At 39.8% G+C, this 21,498-nt stretch overlaps 1 protein-coding gene across 5 annotated transcripts in view; it reads left to right on the plus strand.

Moving 5' to 3' along the window:
• CDK8 (cyclin dependent kinase 8) overlaps positions 1–21,498 on the plus strand; it is a 73,355-nt gene that overhangs the window by 11,726 nt on the left and 40,131 nt on the right. For 4 of the 5 annotated variants that reach the window (XM_061374500.1, XM_061374499.1, XM_061374497.1 and 1 more), the window contains exon 2: positions 13,324–13,399. The exons of the other annotated variant lie outside the window; for it this stretch is intronic. In XM_061374500.1, the coding sequence (XP_061230484.1) occupies positions 13,324–13,399 (76 nt within the window). The remainder of the gene's footprint in view (positions 1–13,323; positions 13,400–21,498) is intronic. 5 annotated transcript variants of the gene reach the window in all.

Here is a 21,498-nt window from a genome sequence, read left to right on the forward strand (position 1 = left end):
ATTGTTGCTGTAAATCCTATTTTCAGTATTGTATGCACTTCTAATCTGTTTGTTCCAGGCAAGTTATAATAGACCTAAGGAGGGCCAACAAGGATACTCAAATGTGGAGCAGTGTCTGTATGAAAACTTCAGTCGTTCCCATAGACAAAGACTGTTCTGTCTGAGAGCGAGGGGCAGGGAGAGTCTCTAAAATCCCGAGTGTCATTGAGAAGATAGGAAGCAGTCATTCAGTGACTGGATGCCTTTATGAAAGAAAAAAATCTGTTAAGTGCTATGAAATAAGAAAATGTCACCTGTGACTCTGTAGCTCTGTCAGTAGTATGTGACTTAAAAAGCTTCTCACCATGAGTTGCTTTTAAAGCAGCAAATAAGTAAGCTAACTTTCACAGATTTGACTTCTGAAGAAAAAAGTGTCAAAAATAAGTTACCCAATGAGACTGTGGTTTTCTGAAGTTTAGGTCAGTAGTTCAGCACTGTTTGTTGTTTGCTTTTCAGAACAGATGCTTTGAAATGCTGTATTGTCTTTATGCAACCTCTAGTTTGTCGAGTGGTACAAATAGTCAGGGAACCTAAGAACAATCTGAGAGGAGGCAAGTGCAAATGAAGTACAGCAGTCTTTTCCTGTATAGCAAATTTGCATAGGTATCTCTTGGCTTTATATAAAAGTACTGTTAAGACTGCCATGTCCTTTAATAAAACAGCATGGGACTTTGGGTCCAGGGTAGGGTATTGCTGCCCATCAGCTAGTCTCATAGGAATCCTCATATTTTTGTGGGTTTAAAACTTATTTTTTAGGCTGGCTGTCAAATGCCAGTTTTGTGAGAGAAGGGAGGGTAAGATACTTTCTCAAATCCCAGGGATTCTGCTTCTGTGCAACTTCCGTGATGGAGTTACTTGCAGGGCTAGGTGTGGATGTTGGCTTCGTTTTAATTTTATTTATTTTAATTAGGGCCAGCCTCACTCCCTGTGGTTTTCAACACCTCCAGAAAGCAGGGAGTGAAGTGAGTGGCGTGTGGCTTTTTCACCTTCGTCTTTTGTCACCTCTACCCGTTCCTTCATTGCCTTTTGCTCTTACCACATATTTTAGTGCTGCTTTCTATACTCCTCGTACCCCAATGTAGCCTAACAGAATTTGTTAACCCAGGAAAAAAAAATTGTGTAACTTTTTGCCAAATGCAGGAGGTGAATCATGTCATGGAGGAGTGTGGCGCAGATTGGAGCTGGCGTAAGGGGAGGGATTTTCTGGCTGGAAGCAGTAAGGCAGAGATGTCAAGAGAAGGCTTTGACAGCAGCAAATTCTCAGATCAGAAGAACCACATGTACAGTATATTATTGAGTTTACTTGATTGCTTTGAACTTCTTGCCAAACTACATGTTGTGGTGAAAGGTGTTAATTTAAAAAAAGAGGCACAAAGAACAAAAGGAATAAAGTGGGTCAGTAATTGCCATTCACCACATAGTATAAGCTGTCTCAGAAACCTTAGTGTTTATTGGCTTGCAGTTGATGGTTTTTCCTCCAGCTGTGGAAATTACCTTTTCTTTACCCACAAAATGGTCTTATTACTGAAGGATTTGTTTTGAAGTAGAAAATATTCTTAGCATAAGCCTTGCTGTCTGATCAGAGTAATGATGCTGTTCTGGTACTGCAGTCTTACTGTGTCCTGCAGGCATTCTGGGGGTGGAAAAAGTATGAATGCCTGAGCTAGACCCTTAATAAACTCGGATCTGTTAGCATCTTCCCCACAGTAATTTATTTGTATTAGCATTTTGGTGAGTAATACAACTTTATTTTCTTGTAAGTTTAGATCTGAGTCCATGAAGTGTGCTTCAGTCACAAACTGTGTTCCTTGTACTTTTCTGTCCTTCTGTAAAAGGGTTTTTTTGTCTTAAAGCACACTGTATCTAGAGTTTGCATATTAAAGTGTTAGCAAGATTTAATCATGCTGAAGTATTACTTTTCTTTCAGGATAAAATGTATGTTTCTGAGGAGCGGGCTAATAGCAGCAAGAGCACAACTTGGCTTTATCTTCCTGCTTTTGAATATGTTGTCTTTTATCTGTTTGTTTTTTTTGTGCGTCATGTGCATGTCTTCAAAGGGAAAATAACTCCTAACCATGGAAATCAGTTGAAATGTTACCTTAGAGATGTCTTTATTTTTCTAGGTTGTTCAGTATTTACATTTAAATACCCTTTTATCGGTCCTTTAAGTTAATTTTTTAAATTTAAATTTCTAGTTCAGTTAGAAATGAACAAACTTAAGGTAATTGCTGCTTGGCATTTAGACAGTCATGTATTGTTATCTCTGAAAGGCAAAGAGAACAGCAGGGTAGTTCAAATGAAATACAGAGTTTCTGTCAACTTCTGTGAGTTTTGCAGTTTGTTTAAATTTAATGCTGTGACTATGAAGATACTTCCTAATGTTCATCAAAACTTAGCGTGATCACACTACGTGTTGATTGAAACTTGGCTGGAAATAGCTGTAATCTATGGCACATCCTTGTAAAATTAAAGGCTCTACTGATTAATGGGAGTGGTTGCTCTGCATTGTGTGAAAAGGTTTATCCAGCTGTTTTTGACAGTTAACTCCAGCAGATCTTTAGGAAGTGAAGCAAGATTAGGGCAAACATGCAGTGGTGCTTTCTGACTGACAAGTTTCTGCTTTGTCTGGTATCCAGAACTACTGTTTTAAGGTGAAATTAAGATTTTAGGTTCTGGATTTCCACTGTATTGTTAACTTGTAGTTGTTTGTGCACTGCTTAAACACAATGGAGGAGGCAACTGAGGAGATAAAGGATGTGATGCTTCCATGCATTTTTTGATTTATATTTTTCTTGCTTATCTTAAATTCAAAGATGGAGAAGTAGTAGATAATACTACTCTAGAAACATGGAAACAGTCTGAAATTTCTCCTTTGAGAGTGAGCACTGTTCCAAGTGTCTGAAACTGTAAAGCATGTTCTGATGCCAGCAGCCCCATTAGAATGGGTACGAGGCGCTGTTTCTAGTGGCAAGCACGAATATGTAAGAAGCCATGCTACTCTGTGAACTGTAGTTATCCACATCTTCAGATTAATTATTGCCAACTGTTCTTTATTCTCTTCAAGTCTTCCTGGGAAGTCTTTGCAGGTAGCTTTGTAAAGGAGAGAATAGTTGGGAACTATACTTTCTTAGCTGAAATCTTTGGCAGAGTAGCTTGAACTCACAGCTTTTCTGACTGGGTTGCATTATTCATGATCCTTTTTCATTTATTAATACATAAGAGGCTTTCATGACAGAATCTGGGGTTTTATCTGATTTTTGGCAGATTTCTTCCATGAAAGGAACAAGCTAAAATCTATGATGGGATAAACTTTAAGCTGATTGTAAATACATTTAAATACTCTGGGCTTGAATAAATCTGAACTCTTACAAATAGTTGTGCTTTGGCTGTGTAGCAGGCTGTTTATAATAGAGAAGATGTTAACCTGTTTTCTGTAGGTTTAACACGTTACTGGACTACTCCATTTTTTTAAATGCTTTTAAGTTCAGTCAAGTGAAAGAGCAGTAATTTGTGCTAATGTTTATCTACTGGTCTTGCTTCATTCAACTTCTTTTACCCAGTATAACTGAAATATGTGTTTTGTTTGCTCACAAATCCCACAACAAGTGGCCCTTGGAAAATTAAGTATTTTTAAAAATAATCTCATTTTGGAAATGATGTGTATATATATATAATGCATAGAGCATCAGTAAAAGTAAAATATCTTTCAGGTGACCCTCAAAGAGCTATAAGTGAAGGATAGAATTCTGGGGTTTGTTATTTGTATATTTGGAAAAAGCCTTTGAAATTTTTCTGTAGCTGTGGTGAGTTTTTGCAGTGAACAGAATTATTTCTTCAGTGGATGCAGCATTTGCCTGCAGCTTTCTGGGAAAGGTGAGTGTACTGCATCAAGTGGACATGGAAAGAAAGTTCCACTTGGAAGATAAACTTACTTGGTCCTGAATGTGGACAGAAACTGCTGTGCTTCTGCTGTGAGTGCTCTTTGCATTTAGATAACTCCTGTGCTCATCTGAGTGTTTGGCAATCCACTTCATCTCACTAATGTGGCAGACAGCATACTACACAAAAAAAGAGGAATTACTTTTCTACTCTGAGGAAGCTTGTCTCTATGTGAAAATGAGTGCCTTGGCTCCAGTGCAAAGGACAGGAGTGTGCATGGGGACGAAGATGGGGTTCTTTAAGCAGCAAACCATTGTACAATAGCCTGCTTCGAGCCATAACTTCATTGTTAGTTTTCAGTTCTTTTTTGTTCTTTTTTTAATTATCAGAATAATTGTAAAAGATTTAAATGCATGAATTACTCAGCAGGTTTTGTAATAATGGGATGACAAAAAGATGAAGTGGTGATCATTGCATCACTGTTAGCTCAGAATCTTTTTAGGGACTGATTCATAAGATTTCACCCTTCAGGTTTATCTCAAGGTACAGGGTCAGTGACAGTTTTTAACTGTGTATAGCCTGCATACATGCATACATACTGTGTGTACTAATTAGTTTGACAGAATGTTTGATCTAAAATATGCTTTCTGCAAAGTCAAATGCTTATAATGTAGTTTCTCAGCCTTTGAACCAAGTTGCTAGTACCATTTTTTCCTGTATAGTTTGTTTTCTGTTGATGCATACTGTCTTTGTTGTTTGGCTGTTACCCTCTATCCTCACAGAGGTGTTATATCTCATTCTGTCCAGCTTTGTACCTTTAAATATATGCATAGGTAACCAGTGGGTTTCAGACATTGAAATGTTTTAGAACTTGAAACTTTCTTTGGTCTCAGCCAGTTGGACTGTGGCTATAAACCTGGCTAGACTTCCATGCGTTCTTCAGTTATAAGGCTGTATGTCTTGGATGTACTTGCTAAGGTTAATGCTGGGAGGCAGCTTAGTCGCACGCAGCTGCTTTCTCCCTGCAGTGGGACGTGAGAGAGAATCAGAAGTGTAGAAGTGCAAAACTCATGTGTTGAGATAAATATAGTTTAATTGGTAAAGCAAAAGCTGTGCATACAAGCAAAACAGAATAAAGAATTAATTTGCCACTTCCCATCAGCAGGCAGGCAGGTGTTCAGCCATCTGCAGGAAAGCAGGGCTCTGTCACATGCGATGGTTATTGGGAAGACAAACACTAACTCCAAATGCCCACCCCTTGTCCTTCTCTCAGCTTTTATTGCTGAGAATGACATCATATGATCTAGAATATTCCTTTGGACAGTTGGGATCAGCTGTCCCGGCTGTGTTGCCCCCCAGCGTCTTGTGCACCCCCACCCCACTCACTGGTGGGGCAGTCTGAGGAGCAGGAAAGACTTTGATGCGGTGTAAGCAGTGCTCTGCAATAACATGGATGTGATAGGAGCATGGGTTTGGTCACAAACCCAAAACATAGCCCCATAGGAACTACACCATCCCAGCCAAAACCAGTACAGTGCTGTAGTATCCACCTGTAGAATACACTGATCTTGTTCAGGTGCAGTGGTCTTTGTGACATAAATCAACTTACTTGAGGGATGAAAGGATTTTTGTTAAGTCTCTGTGGTTTTCTGTGTGTAAGCACAAAGCACTTCAGAAGTTTGTGGAATTTACATGAAAGCCACTGAAATCAAATATGTAGAATAAATTGTTGATTGTGTCGCCTCCATACGCATCATCTACAGGTTATACTAAGGTCTGGAGATTCAGATACCAGTATTTACGCTATTGAGGAAACACATAACTCTAAAGCCTTGTTCTTTTTCACAAAAATGTAACCTCTGGGTTTCTTTTTTAAACTGCTTTCGCATAGACAGTATCTGTTCATTGCCTGAACTTTACAAGGAGCCATGAAATGGTTTGTTTTTCTGAGAGTTACCACTGCAGACACTGGAAACTCTTGAACAAATCCTAAATATTGAATGAATGAAAGTTACTGTTCCAGACATGACAAGAAGGAAATCCAGACACAAAGAGGTAGAATTCCAAGTTGTGTCCTTGTACTGATCTAAATTAATTTAAAAGGGATAGTTTAAATCTCTCTACAGTAAAAGGTCCTCAAAGTTATGTATGTAACCAGAATTGCCCTGTTTCTTTCCTAGCTAAGTTTTGGCAGTGTTGCCAGACCTGGGAAGTGGTGTTAGGAATAAGCCGTGAAACTCCTTACAGTCTCAGATGAATCATAAACAGTGTCGTTTATTCTACAATTTCTCTTTTTGCCACTTGTGACCTCTGCCTCTCATTGCTTTACTTGGCACCTTCAAGAAGAGTCTGACTCCTTCCCTGTACCCCTCATTAGGTAACTGAAGGCAGTGATAGGATCCTTCTATGGCCTTCAGGAAGGCAGAGCAAACCTCACTTTCTCAGCCTCTCCTTATGAGTCATGGACTTTAGACTCCTGCTGCTCTGCTGGACTTGCTTATTATGTCAGTGTCTGTCTCTTACTGGAAAGCCTAAAGCTGAATGGGGAGATCCCACATGTGGCTTCATACTGCTGCGTGTAGGGGAATAATCACCTTTTTTCATGTGCTGGGTGCGCTATTGCTAATACAGCCCAGGATGTGGCTGGCTGCCTTTGCTACATGGGCACATTGCTGTGTCATGTTCCAGTTGGCTATCAGGACTCGTAGGTCTTCCTCTGTAAAGCTGCTTTTGACCCACTTGGCAACGTGTCTAGTTGTGTGCAGTTATTCCAGACTAGAGACAGGTCTTTTTGCTTGTCTTACAGCTTTCTCAGGTTCTTGTGTGCCCACTTTTCCTGTCTATTGAGGTCTGTCCAAATGGTGGCTCAGTTCCTCTGTGTATCAAGTCATTGTCCCCAATTAGGCATCATTGGTTGGATTTGCTGAGGATGCCTTCCATCCTGTTGTCCGTTTGTTAATGAAGGTGTTATATCAGCCCCAGTGTCTGCCCCCAGGGGATGCACTAGTAACTGGCAGCCTGTTGGATTTGTACCATTGATCACAACCAGTCATGTCTGGCATTCCAGTTGATTTTTTTTTTTGTCTGTTCTGTATTTCAGCTGTCCAAGCTCTCTAATTTGGCTATGAGTGTGCTATGAAATCATGTCACAAGCTTTGCTGAGGCCAAGGTAGCATGCAAGGTGCTTTTCCGTTGTCCGTAGATCAGGTTCTCTCATTGTTTAGGACAAAAAGGTTTATAAAGCACTACTCACCTTTGGAAAAATCCTTGCCAGCTGTTCCCAGTCACTTTTTTTCCTTTGTGGGTCTGAAAACGGCTTCCCAGGGGGATTTGCTGCATGACCTTTTCAAGGACTTGAGGTTATTCTGGTTGGCCTATAATATTGAGTGGTTTTGCCCTTCTTACAGGATTGCGATATTTGCCCTTATGTAATTGTCATGGGTCTGCCATGATCACTATGACCTTTCACAGATGATAGAATGGCTTTGCCATGATATTTACCAGCTCTGTTAAGCACCCTTGAATGCAGCCCCTGGTCACATGGACTTGTTTGTGTGTCCAGTTAGTTGAAGTCATCCCTAATTTGGTTTTCCTCTACTTTCCTTTCATTAGTGTTGGGAATGTGGTAGCTGGGTGACTGGACTGTGATATCAAAACCAATGCCAAAAAGGCATTGAGAACCTTGGCCTCTTTTGTGTCCTTTGTCACTTGGTTCTTGACCGTGCCTATTTTCTGTGTTGGTAGCTAATAGGTACAAAATGCAAAAGTAAACGGAACTGCTGGTGTAAGTATGTTATTCTGGCAGCACTATTTGATGCCAGGCGTGTGGTGTTTGAAGAGGAAACTGAGGTAACTATTTTCTTACAAGCCATCACTTGAATGGGTGCTGGTCTGCCTGCATCTTGCTGTACTTTCAGAAAATGATGTATTTGGTGTGTAGTTGTTTGCTGTGTATGAAGCATTGGCAATTAATATAAACATATATAATCTTTCCACTTCAGAAATTGCATTTGTGTATTTGTATGCTTCCAAAGAGCTGCTGCTTCTGATAGACTTCACTGGCTGTTACGTGTGAGTAGGGTGAATTTTCATTTACTTAAAAATATAATTTAAAAACAAAACCGGAAACTAACACTGCTGTGACTTGGGGAAGGAGGCAGGGGATGATGCCGCAAGGTTAAAATGCCAAGTCTCCTAGATGTTATAATTTGCTGTCATAAGTGTTGTATATTTGTACACTAACCTATAGCAGTGTGCTTGGTTAAGTTCTTCCTTCCATCTCAAACCTACATGAGCAGTGTGTCCAGGCATTTGTTATGTTAGATTTCAGTAAAACAGGGAGAGGAGAGACAAAGAAAACTAACTGGAATGCCACAGCTGGACTCCATGTTGTCTTTCTTTTCATTTGTAGTTTACATCTTTGCTGTTGAACACTATTCTGATTCTTATGAGTAAACGATAATAAAACCTCTGATTCATCCATTTCCTTGTTGGAGGTTTTAAAAGGTAATACAGATTTAGTTGTTGGGGTGTTTTTTTTTTTGCCTTACCTGGCTCCTTAGCATATGTTAAAGCTTCTGTCCATATTCTGCTTTTAATAGTGAAGATGTGCTACTGTTTGTACAGTTTAGGGCTTGTAGTTAGTGCTCATCTATGTGAGTTCAAAGCTAAGGTTCTATTCAGCACAGATTCATTTTCTGCTGCTAAATTGAAATGCCATTATTTAATACACTCAGAGAATTCTGAGTTAGTACTGCTGAGGCAGAATCACTCCAGCAATAGTGTGCGAGTTGTGCATGCTCAGGATGTGTTACTTTGACTGCTATTGATGTTAATGGAATTCTCAAGGGTGGAATTAGAAGAACCCACACATGTTTTGTTGGTAGGCTTATTTTGTAATGATCTCAGGATCTTTATGTTCTTTAGGGAATAAGAACTGTAAACAATTAACAGATTCCTTAGAGTTTTCAGTAGAAGAGGTGTTGTGTTTACAGTTCCCTGGGATAATTGTCAGACTGTAGAGCCTATTTCCTGCAGTAGAGTTTTAGATTCTTTGTTTATGAAGATAAAACTATTCCAAGATTGGGACCAGTGAAATTTGAAATTTTTTAAACAGTAATGTAAATGTAGAACTCTTACCACTAATGTTCGTGCTTCAGTATTCTGTTATTTTTTGTGCTGCATTGAAGTTTAAACTGATAGTGATCTGAATGAAGGAAATGGCATAGGGTTGTGTCAGTACATTTCTACAAAATGTGAGATGAAATAACAGTAGGACAAATTTATTTTTTTTAACTGCCTTTTATGTAATAAGCCTCCTTTTTCTCCATGTGTAGGATATTTTCTCCCACTTGCTGAACGTATTTATACTTAAAGTATCCTTCTAAATAAAGGGTAGAAATACCAGGCATTTTAATACTAAAGCTTTGCAACATGCTCACATTCAGCAGGCATCTGTTCCTACTGCTTTTGATATTTATTTTGTTTTCCAGATAGGCTGAACATTTCTTATGGTGCTGTTGTGCTTCCAAATCCAGTAGAACATTAAAAAAAAAAGTATTTGGAAGTGGCATTATAATAATAGCTTAATTGTCTTAAAGATGACATGTTTTTCTTTAGTTTATTCAAGCTGTAAGAACAAAACCAGGCAGTTACACTCTTTTATGGTGATTTTGCAAGTATATTCTTGTCATTAAAGTCCAATGGAAGTGAGGTTGCAGCTACCCATTTCTTTTCAAGTTTCAGCCTCTGATGCTCATATTATCCCTCTGAGGAAATGACGTTTTTACACAAGGTTATGTTGTTTGTGCGTGACTACAATAAATGCTGCTACTTCAGCAGCCCTCTGCAAGGTAGTTTTCTTATCGCACTCACAACTGCCTGTTTCTAGTGGGGAGTACTGCTGTGTTGAAGATGCCAGCCTATTGAAGTGCAGGAAAGCATGAATATGTTGGTATGAAAATAAGTTTGCAGGTTGGCCAATTTTTCTAAGCCTGCAGGTAGGTGGAGAGGCTGCTGGAGTTACTTATGTCTCATCCCCACGCAGCAAAGAAAGTGGATAGGTTTTTCCAATGAGACCTATCTGTTAGAAGGAAGAAATGTAGTTGAATTGTGCTCTGTGTCTTACTGTGCCCTTAAAACACAAGGTGCTTAGTGGCTGATTTCATTACTTACAGAAAATGCTTCTAATGGGGTTCCCCCCCTCCACTCCTTTTTTTTTTTTTTTTCCCTCTTGTTTGCTTTTTCCTGTCTTGTCATTGACCATCTCTTTATTTCAGACAAGGAAATTGTCTGTGTCTGAAACTGTGGGGAACCCATTTTGGGATGTTTTATGATTCTAAACAGACTATTGGGAAAATACTTTCAAAAGTTGTGTAAAATAAGCTTGGTGGCTCCTCTTTTGGCTTCATAACACTTGTAAGCTGTTCTCACCCTGTTTAAAAGCTATGCCCCCAGTTCCTGTGGCTCCCAAGGAATTAAATCAAGTTTTACTGAAACAAAAGTTGCTTGGCTCAAAGGCAAGTAGGATTTTCCCATTTCTGTTAAGGGAAACACTGGTACTAATGGTGCATGGGGTAGCCATGACATGTTACCTGCATCACTACAGAACAGATGTTGGGGAAGGTTAGGAATTGACTTATTACTGTATCTCAATCATGTGTGCACAATTCAGGATTTAAGTCTTGAAAGTCCTTGTTTATTTTTTTTTTTCAGGTTCTGGAGGAGAGTGTAGTGTGGTGATAAAAACATGCTTTATCTCTAAATTTTAATTCATTTTCCTTCTTCTTACCGTTCTTATATTTCATCTAAACTGCTTGGGTAGGTCGAGGACAGAGCAGAGGCTACTTGCTCTCATTTCCTGTGTGCAGCACCTGGGCAGAGCAAAGGAGTGAGCAGCTGATTCCCCACAGCCCCAGCTGTGGACAGAGCAAGGCTGGGCATGGTGTCTCTGGATCTCAACTCGTAACTGCCTTTTAATATGAAAATGTTAATTTTCAGAGACTTCTTATTTCATCCTTTGTTTTGAGGAGACCAAGTGGTTTGTTTCTACTACCACCCTGTCAAATTTCAGCATTAAAGCAATGATGGTGAAAAGGTTAACATGCACAACTGGAAGTATTCTTCGTTTTGTTCTAGGAAACAGATGAAATATTTTCTCCCCCCCCCCATTTCTCCAGAGAAACTCTGCCATCTGGCATGGAAAATTTTTGTCCAGACTTAATTTGGCAAAAGTTTGACCAATTAAAAATAGTTGGGCAATCTTAAATGCAGAGCAAGCTTCACTGTAGGCAGTGCTACCAGAAGTGCTTGTAATGATACTGTTTGCCACAATGTCACCTCCTGTTATACTGAGTTCTTCAAATAACTTGAAGTCTAAGTAGATGAGCAACAGGGCAATGAGAAGAATATTTAGTCTGACCCATTTTGCTCCATATTCTGTTGGTGATAATGCTTGTAACAGTATCAGGTGTGTGGTAGCACTTCCAATGAAATAGGGATCACAGAATCACAGAGTAGTTACGGTTGGAAAGGACCTTAAGATCACCTGGTTCCAACCCCCCTGCTGTGGGCAGGGACACCTCACACTAGACTATGTTACCCAAGGCTCTGTCCAGCCTGCCCTTGAATACTGCCAGGGACAGGGCATTTACCACTTCTTTGGGCAACCTGTGCCAGTGCCTCACTACCCTCATAGTAAAGAAGTTCTTCCTTGTATCTAACCTGAACTTCCCCTGTTTATGTTTGAGCCCATTATTCCTTGTCCTTGATCTTTCCAACCTTGAAGTAAGATGAGCACATAAGGCGATGAGAATGAGCTCTAGTCCAATCCATTTTGTTTCATGTTTGTATCCAGTAAGGGCTGTCAACTGTTGCTAGATAAGGCAGATAGAAGGTAAAATGATTTTTAACTGAGAGGATTTCCCATTATCTTTTCCTGTCAGCAGCACAGAAACTTTATGTGCTGGAAAGCAGATGGGGATTATGTTCAGTAGCTGCTCATGGAGTGGTCCATAACTCTTTTCTGCCATAAATGTGTGTTATTTGATTTGAAATCCACTTGTACTTTGGAACCCATAACATTCTGTCATCATGACTTGCACAGTTTAATTACGTGATTAATACCATAATGGTTTCTTGGTTTGGGGCTTTGTGCAGCTTATTTTCCCTTGAGGTGAGAAACGGGGAGCTGTTCCCTGTTCACTCCTTTTGCTGGCCATGTACGAGTTTGTGCTTAGCACAGGCTCTTTCTCTTCCAGGCTGGGAAGTTTTAAGACTTATTATAGGAAGCTTTTTAATACCTTTTGTCATTGTCCTCCTGACTTTTTTTCCCTGTTTGTGTCAGGTCCTGTATCTTTACCCCTCTTCTGTCTTGCTGAATCCATGTAATAGTCCCCTTAGTGAAATCTGCTCTTGTGTGCTTGATGTTTCATTGTTCTTCATCACTAAGTGTGTTCAGATTTTGCTCATTAATTTCCCACTTTTTCCCTCTTCTCCATTTTGGAAGATTATTGCTAACAATAGATTGGCTTTGAACCCCATGAAAAATCTCTTGGACAGGACCTGATAACTTGAGGGATTAAACAGGTGGTGACAAATAGGGGGAAGTGTTTCAGGCAGGAATACAGCAATTCAAAGTCTTGCAAATATTTAGCAAGAGCTGGAAGAAACAAGTGCATACATTTTAAATGCTTATCTACAGTTTTGGGTTATTTGCCTCCAGGATGTTTGAGTTATATTTTTTCAGGATGGCTCTTCACAGCTGTGGAAGCTGGATTCATTAATAGTTAACAAGTATTCTTAGGGAACCTGGAGATTTAGGACTATGCAAGTGCTGTAGATACTGAAGACAGTAAGTGTTGTGTCCCCCAGGAGTGCTGTGGATGCCAGCCCATAAGTAGGAAGGACTAGTGCTCCATCACTTAAAAGTTTGAGCTGTTTGAGGCTCAGGATAGGAAAGAGTTCAATGTCTTCTTTTGCTGATGTGCACCTCTTCTTTGTTTTGCTTTTGGTCGTCAGTTACTGATTGGCTTGCATTTTAAATAAATGACTGCAGGGTATGTACTGGTTAAAATATGAGGGGGTGATGGTTATACAAAACAGGCTTTTAATTACATACCTCTTTAAAGCTGAACAAGCATGTATCTGGATTTTTCAGATATAACAGATATATTGTGGTGATCCCTGTCTGTGTATTGAGATCAGATTTGTATGTTAGCTTTACCAAGATAGTGTGGGGAGCTTATGGTTTAGCTAGGTATCCAGACGTTAAACTAGTAAAGAGTCAAAATAAAGTGCCATGCAGAATTTGTATTAATTAGAAACTGTCCTCTGAATGGGATTGAAAACCTTGCTTTGAATCCATGGTGCAATTTAAATAAAACCACTTCTTTTGTTCTTCCACAGGAAAGATGATAAAGACTACGCTTTAAAGCAGATAGAAGGTACTGGAATTTCTATGTCTGCATGCAGAGAAATAGCAGTAAGTAACATTAGTTCTTTCTACTAGCAAAAAGACTTATTAAAAGTATTGCTTTGAGTGCATGCTGGTTTACATTTGCTGAATTGTGTTATTCTATGGGTGCTATGTTTTTATCATAGAGGTAGAAAATAAGCAGAAATGTCTTGGAAGATTTTCCCCACATGTACCTTTGCTGTCTAAAAATGGCAGTGTTTTTAAGTTACAGTTTACTGCCTGGCTGCCTCAGGGCAGATTAACATTAAACACAGTAGTTTAAAATCAGGATTAGAGTCAGTGGCTTAAAAGTCAGATCAAATACGTAATTTGCATTAGCACTTCAGTTATATTCCTAAAGAGATGAGTTCTTACTGGCTCATAATGATCAAAACATTGTAGCTTCTATTTAAGTGAAGACTTCAAACTAAACCGGCATTGTTGCCTCTGAAGCTGTAATACAGCCATGAATGTATTTCAAACATTCTCTTAAGTTATTCAGGTTTATATTTATATTCTGTGTTGTTAGAAACTGATGAATGTGGTTATGATTTGTGACAAGGTTGCAAAGAAACAATGGTAAAACCAGTATTCTGAAACTTAACTGTTGTATGTTCTTATGTTACATGATGCTTGGGTTTATGTTTCTTGAAATGCTTCAACTGAAATTGCTTATTAAAACGAAATGCATGTGACTTAGGTGTATGGGGGGGGGAGCGAATAGTTTCTTTCCAGACCATATTCCTCAGGAGTATAAAACTATACCTACACTCATTTCATTTTTATTGCCTGAAGTGAGTACCAGGCTTTTTGCTGCTTTGGCAACTTCGAGTCAGCTTTGTGATTTCAAACATGTTTGTCTATGAACTGAGTGAGGTAAAGAAAAAAGAATCACAAAAATTATTCTTCAGGAGAACATCTTCCTATCCATTGATGAAAGCTTAGTCTCCCTGCTATTGTAGACACACACTCAGAACTAAAGGAGCTGAAAACAGGATCTTATGTTTTCCTTATTTCAACCATTTTGGCAGAAATTTTCCAAATACTGTAGCTGCTTCAAGCTGAATGCTTTTGGGAAGTTAGCTGCCATTTCAGGGGGATTTGGGAATGGTTTTTGCTTATCATTTTGCAGTGATTTCACTGAAGAGTTTTGTTCTGCAGCAGAAGCTTAGTTACTGTTAGGGAGGTGCTTCTGCTCTCAGTATGACCCTATATCAGTTTCTGTCTACTAAGAGAATCAGTAACTTGGCTGACAGTCAGGAAGGATTTGGCCTCATTGCATGGCTTGAGGACTGTTGTGTAGTCATTCCTCTTTGGCAACATGGTCCCTGGTAGTAGTGATGAAGAGGAGCAAGAAGCAGGGAGGCTTTCTCCTTGCTCTGAGCTGCTGCAGCGTGCGCCCTTTGAGCAGTGCAATGCAGGACTTGTGTGGGATAGAGTTAGTGGGGAGAAGGAGGGGAACATACTAAAACCACCAAAGTTGTCAAGAAGGCAGGCATGGAGAGCAGTGAGGGGAGTGGAACCCAAAAGCAGGTATAGGTTGGAAAGAGTGACCTGAAGCAGCATTTCTTAGGCTGTTGCTGACTTTGCTTCTGGTCGTGCTTCCAGGCTTACAGCTGCTGATTCTGTGGTTGAGTTTTCCTGCAGTTCAATTAATAATTCGCTATGGACTTCTAGGGTTTGAATCCCTCTTTCTTACCGTTCTTCTGATGTTGCTGTTCAGAGTTAGCAGAAGATTATCCCCCCCCCCCCCAATATTGATGTTCCCCGAATTGTTAATTTTAATTCTGTTAAATAGTTTCCCCTCCTTTCTATCAGTTAATATTGTAAAAGCGAAAAAGAGAACTTCATCTGGAGATGGACCAAATTAAGGCTAGTAGCCATTCTGTTTATACTGATTATGTGAGTATGTGTAATGTATATATGAAAATGCTACTGGGTTAATCAGCAGTGTTGTACCCTAAAATGTCATCTGTACATCTAATTAGTTACATTATTTGGTGTCATGCTTAAAAAGTCAAGGCTGAATCTCAGACTTTGTTACAGTGTGTTCTGGACTACCCCAATTAATGCATTTTACAAGTATGGTGGTATTAAGAGGAACTAGGGTGAATTGGTTTGCATGAGGTATATCCATTTGTGTTTCTCTGGAGAGCTGAAGATTGTGTATTTCACTCTGACTACCTGGTAAGAGTGTAATTTGACATAAATCCCAGTGAAACTCTTGGTTTTATAACTCTTCTATGGCTTTTGTCTTGCTTATAACAACTAATTTCAGTTTTGGACTGTTGAGTAACCTACATGTATAAAAATGCACAAAGACTTATTCAGAAAAATAATTATTGAAGTACATCAGTTACAGGGAAAGGATTGAGCTAGGTCAGAGACCTGAGTTGAAATGACTGACTCGGTTATGGATCAGCTCAACTCATGTGAATGTATTTGAAAGAATGCCTACAGTTTTGTACTTCCTGCAGCATGAGAACTCAGACCTAGTGTTCAAGAACCCAGCTAGTCTCTTACCCCATTGAAAAAGAGGAGGTTTTTAATGACTTTATATAAAAGATTTAACTGGTAGAGTTAGCAGTTACTGTGCTAATTATGCTAAGTGAATCAGTATCTTTAATATCAAGATAGTTGTAGTGTTACAGTCTTCCTAATCTTCCTTATCTTCCCCCAGTCATCTACCACATGGTAAGCGTTTGTGAATCCTGCCTCTTCCAGAACCTTATCTGAACAGTTGGCTGCTCGACTTCTTCTCTGCAGACTTGTGTACTGCCTGGGATTCTGGGTATTTCCTGAGGACTTAAGCAGGCATTTAAAGTTACATGCTCATCATACCAAGAGATGAATTTGTTACTAGAAAGAGACCAGAGGGATAGGATGGTGGGAAGATTTATATAAACATATGCAAAAAATACAATCCCAAACACTCCATTCCTTCTACTTTAATCACAGGGAAGAAAGTCATCAAAGCCTATCCACCTGGAATAGTGCAGCAAATGCTATTTCACAGTTTGCAAAGCAGGAGAATTCTTCAAGGCTGTAGGAAGCTAGAGTAGTTAACCAGGCTTCAAATTTAGGATTTTGGATTGGGCCATTTTCTCTACAGAAGTCCTGTGTATTAAAGTAATCAAGTGACTTCCTGATATTTTTCTTGTTGATTAGCATTTTTTAGTCAGTTTTAGCAGGTTTGCCAATGCTTCACTTGCCTGTGCTTCCTTTAGTGCCAGGAACCTGCAGGTGTAGTTTGGGTATAATGCAGAACCCTAAAGCTCACATGTCTGAGTGTTGATAAAAGAACAGGCTGCTGTAGAGGTACTGAGCTCAGGCAGGCTGCTGGAGCTTCCATGTCGTGGGTGACAAGAACATGTCTTTACAGGATTATCAGGCTTCTTTCCCTTCTGCTAGTGGAGAGGATGGAAGAGGGGTATAAAGGCACTTTCAGAGCCAGTCTGAGGGTGACCAAGGACTTTGAGGCAGCATGCAGCAGCTGGAAGGGACCCTATGAAGCAGAAGCTGAAACCACGTGACTCAAGGATTCACCCTCTTCAACACCTTCCCCTGGCAAGGAACAGACTACTGTCACAATAAGCTTTCTGGAAGAGATCCTGTACCAGCTATGTGAAAAGGAACAATACTTGGATATAGGTTCCTTGGGTTATGGGGATTGTGAAGTCCCTTCCATGCTAACAGTGAAAGCAGTTTCCCACAAGACCAAAACCAGAAATCCTTTAGATGAGTGCAGTCCTCCCATCAGAAGACAAGTAATGGTTCCTTAGCAATCTTCTCATGTGGTGAAAGGCAACAAGGTGTTGAGGAAGACAAATGATTGATTTGACCCTCTTTGACAAGTCTAATGCCTTTCAAATGCTTTAATAGGGTATGTAAAATATAAGTTGTGGCTGAAGAGTACTTTATTCAGCTGTGTTACAGGGCTACAAACGGTATTCTTGAGAGATTATATGTCAAGATTGGGCAGTTATTGCTTTTATTTCTGTTAAAGTGGGGCAAAGATACTGATTAAATGCTAGAAATGGGAGTCCTTAGAAATAATTTTTTCTGTGAATAGCACAATTTGACCAAGTTAGGCATCCAGTGTCTGCCTCTTCTGGATTCTTCATCCACCACCTCATTTTCAGAGAACCTTTATTAGCACCTCTTTTAATACTTTGAATGTGTTTGGATATAAGAGGTGCTAATAAATGTTGACTTGTATGTGTGATCAGGTAAGGCACATTTGTCTTGGAAAACCCAGAAGCTGAGAACAGAAACGTGCATTTTTTTCGTCTTCTGACATTTCCTGTTGTCAGCTTTCTTTTTTTTCAATATTTAGGACTTTATTTTTTTGTTTTTATTTTAAAGCAATAATTTCACATGGTTGTATGTCTGAAGAACTGGAGCTTCAAAAATGTACTGTCAGCTTCATAATAAATTCTTACAGCGAGCAGTATTGTAATTTTCTGTTACATTGCCTTTGTAAGCCTTTATCTGAATACTTCTGAAAGGAACACAGCATGTAAGTTCAGCAGGGATTTTCTTTTTAGTATTGTGGAATATCTGACTCATGAGAATATAGAACTTTAAAATTGTATTTACATTGAAACAAACAGACTTTTGAAACCACTGGTGTAGCAGCAAAGTCAACTTGGGGTTTAATAACTTGTGTGATAAAATTTGGGTTTTAGTTTAAATAACAAGCGTAAATGGGTCCAGTGTTTTATAGGAAACTGAGAAGAGCGATTAGAGTGTGTTTTAGGATTATTTCATTAATACAGAATTGGAGTCATCGTGTCCTGCTCTTGCTGTCTCAGGCAGAGTGCACCGCCAGGAATTTAGCAAACTGAGAGTTAAACTTGACAAGAAAAATCTCTCAAGGCAGTTCCTGAGTCTCTTTCTATTAATGACTCTGTAAACATTATTCATTCAGCTTTAAAGCCGAAATTAATCACAACTAGTTCATACCCATTTATACTGGATAGTATTGTCATTTAGTTAGAATAGCTCTTCTCTCCCACTTTCATTTTAAAGAGAGAGAGACTGCTTCTTTTTTCTGGCTTGGTTTTGACAGGCTGTAAGGATTTTGGCTTGGCTTGCTGTTCTCGCTTCCACTCAGTGTAGCCTTGAGCTTTCTTTGCCCTGCTGCAGTTGGAATTAATCTTCCCTGAATTGGCCAGAACTGTGCATAGTGTTTCAGGTTGTCTCACTACTGTCTGTACTCATTTGTTGTAGTGTAGTTCCACTGGGATCTTATCTGTTAGAGGATGACTAAATCCTCCTTGTCAGTCATCTTCTGCTCTGAAAATTGCCTTTCTTTATGCATCAGCCTCAATCTGCTTTCTGTTCCACTGCCCTGTTTACCCATTTTCCATCTCAGGGCCATGGGAGACTATTAATCTATGGCGTGCTTTTTGCTGGAACACTTGATGAACCTGATGTGAGCCTTTCTGAAGCTTGAGATAATGATTAGATTTTGGATTAATGCCATCACACTGGCAAGATGAATCAATAGCTATTTTTGCTTGTGTGAATGCTTGGTATTGCCAATGGCTTTGTGTCTAGCCAGCTTTGTGACTGTCCTAAGCTCTGGGAGAAACGTGTTGCAATAGCATTCAAAGGAAGATGGTGAGAGGAAGGAGTTGCCTTTTCTCAAATAGCTCACATCCTGAGACAGGACATCAGAGAAGCTCCTTCTGGACCAGGTTATCTAGCCAGTTGCTCTAGCAAATGTGCTCTGTGGTGGAAGTAAGCATGGTAGTATTGCAGCACTGAGAAGCTTGCATTCATTGCAGACCTCATATAGTAGCAAGCATCAGGAGCGGGGGTGGAATGACATTTGCAGTAAAGCTAGAAAACCTCACATGAAGTGCTGTGTCTTGGCTCTCCACCACTTGTCTAGTGGTGGAGAGCTGTACAGGAAATGGGGAAACATCACTGGAGGAAGGATGTCATGTTCATGAAGACTTGTGCTGAGTTCAGCTCATATCTGATGTGCAAGGTAATTATGGTTAGTGTCCCTGTGCAAGAAAAGGTTTGCCTTGGTCATGTGGCAGTTTGCCAGGCTGCCCCACTGGTGCTGTTGATTGTTTAATAATGTCCTGTCTTACTTCACTTTGTCCATGTTTGTGAAGCAATTTAACAACTCGTACATCATTAGAACACTTTAATTTGCTGTCCCTCAGCTGAGCCATGCCTGTGGAATGACTATTTCTGCATTTGAAGAGGGAGATGGAGGAGCCCTAGTGCAAGCCCAGGTCTTTGACATAAGAATGCTCTTTCCGTTGCTGCATCTTAAACCATATTTACGAAAACAAGGGCAAGACCAGCCAGGGACAGCATTGGGTCATAGCACGTAAGTTAGCCCAGATCTATCAGCATCTTCATCATTGGCCAATTTCTATTTTTTTGAAGGTAAATGGTATCTCCTTTCTTCACAAAGGGTACCCAGACTACCTAACTTAGGGGAAAGCTTTCTAGTTGTAAAAATGGATTTCAGCTGTCATGATACACAAATGAAAAGGAAGGTGATTTACTGAGATCCAAATGCATAGTTTTTCTCTACCTTCTCTTCGTGTTCCGTAGAACTGGACTAGGGTAGACAAAAGCAATTAGATATCAGAGACACTAGACAAAAAATGGTCTTTATCATTAGTGGGCATTGTACTGACAGCCCAGCCATGTTTGTTGTAGTCTACTTTGTCCTCAGTGAACTCTCTCAGCTGCTGGACACGAGTCAGTCATTTGGTAGGAAAGGCATGTGGCCTGTGACCTGGGGAGGTCTGGTTCATGAACAGTGAGGTTGCTGGAAATGTCTGTGGTGTCTGATACAAGTGTGTCATCAGACCACAGGAAATCAGATAAAACTTTGGTATAGACACAGTTGGTAGACTGTGTTGCAGTCTTCTGGATACAGTTAATTTATCAAGTTGTTTAGCATAAATTTATGCTGTGAATTTACTCATTCAGCAAAGTCCTTCACAGTAGGGACTGCCACAGTCTACCCTTAAACCCTGTAACCTCATTTGCTATCAAGAGGCTGACTCCTGCTGATGGTCTTCGATGCTGTACAGAGCCTGACAGGGATGCAGTTAATCTTCTCCATAGCAGCCTGTATGGTGCAGTGGTTTGGATTTGGGACTAAAACACTGTTGATAACCAGTATTCTGGCTACTGCTGCACGTCCTCCCTTTTGGGAGGTAGCCTTTGCTCAGAGCCTGGCTGGGCTGCTTCATTTCTTAAATTCTTCTTTCCTCCATTAATTAAACTGTCTGTCCTCACCCACAAAATTTCTTGCTTTTTTTGTTCTCCTGTTGACTGAGGGGGGTGAGCAAGCGGCCCTGTGGGGCTTTGCTGCTGGCTGGGGTCAACCTACCACCAGTAATTGATTAAAAAATAATGCAAATAAGCATTTCTTACAGTTTTTTTTTTCTATACTGATCTTATGCATTGTAGGAATTACAGGCATTTACAGAATTCCACACTGCTTCTTGAAGATCCTGCCTTAAAATTGCTCCATGTAATGCTTTTACAAATCAAGATTAAGAGGTTTAACATGCTGAAACTAATACCTTCTGCATTGATTTATAATGCTGTGTTGTCTCCTCAACCCTCTCTCTCCCTGTTCGATCTCATACTTGACATAAAAGCTCTGTGGCTTATAGGTCCCCATGCTCAAGAAGTGCCACACTGAAGACTGGTCAGTGGGTAGGAATGGGAGTCTGTCTCAAATGAACTAAAAAACAAGGAAACAAACAAGCAGATATCCACTCCCACTTTGCTACCTCAGTAGCAGCTAAAATGTTACCACATTTGACAAAGGTATCAGTAGAAAGGAACTAATTTTCTTGTTTCTTCTGTTATGTAGCAGGAAAATTATGTTTTATTGAAAGTGTTTGATCTCAGAAATGTTCATTTTCTATTCTGTATTCAAATAGTTCAGATTGTCCTTGGCTTTTAAAAGCCATTCCTTTTATTAAAAATGTCATAATTTCTGCTGGACTGAGCTGGCAAGAACTTACCTAGTCTTTGGTAGCCACGCTTGACAAGTTTGCTTAAAGTTCTTGTTTGTTTCTTAGCAATTGTGTGAGTACAGTGTAACTGCAACATTGACCAGGAAGCAGAGCTCA

The sequence above is a fragment of the Neopsephotus bourkii genome, unplaced genomic scaffold (assembly GCF_033783945.1).
Source record: "Neopsephotus bourkii isolate Nb327-2 ecotype Australia unplaced genomic scaffold, CSIRO-AGI_Nbou_v1 NB_1638, whole genome shotgun sequence".
NCBI lineage: Eukaryota > Metazoa > Chordata > Aves > Psittaciformes > Psittacidae > Neopsephotus > Neopsephotus bourkii.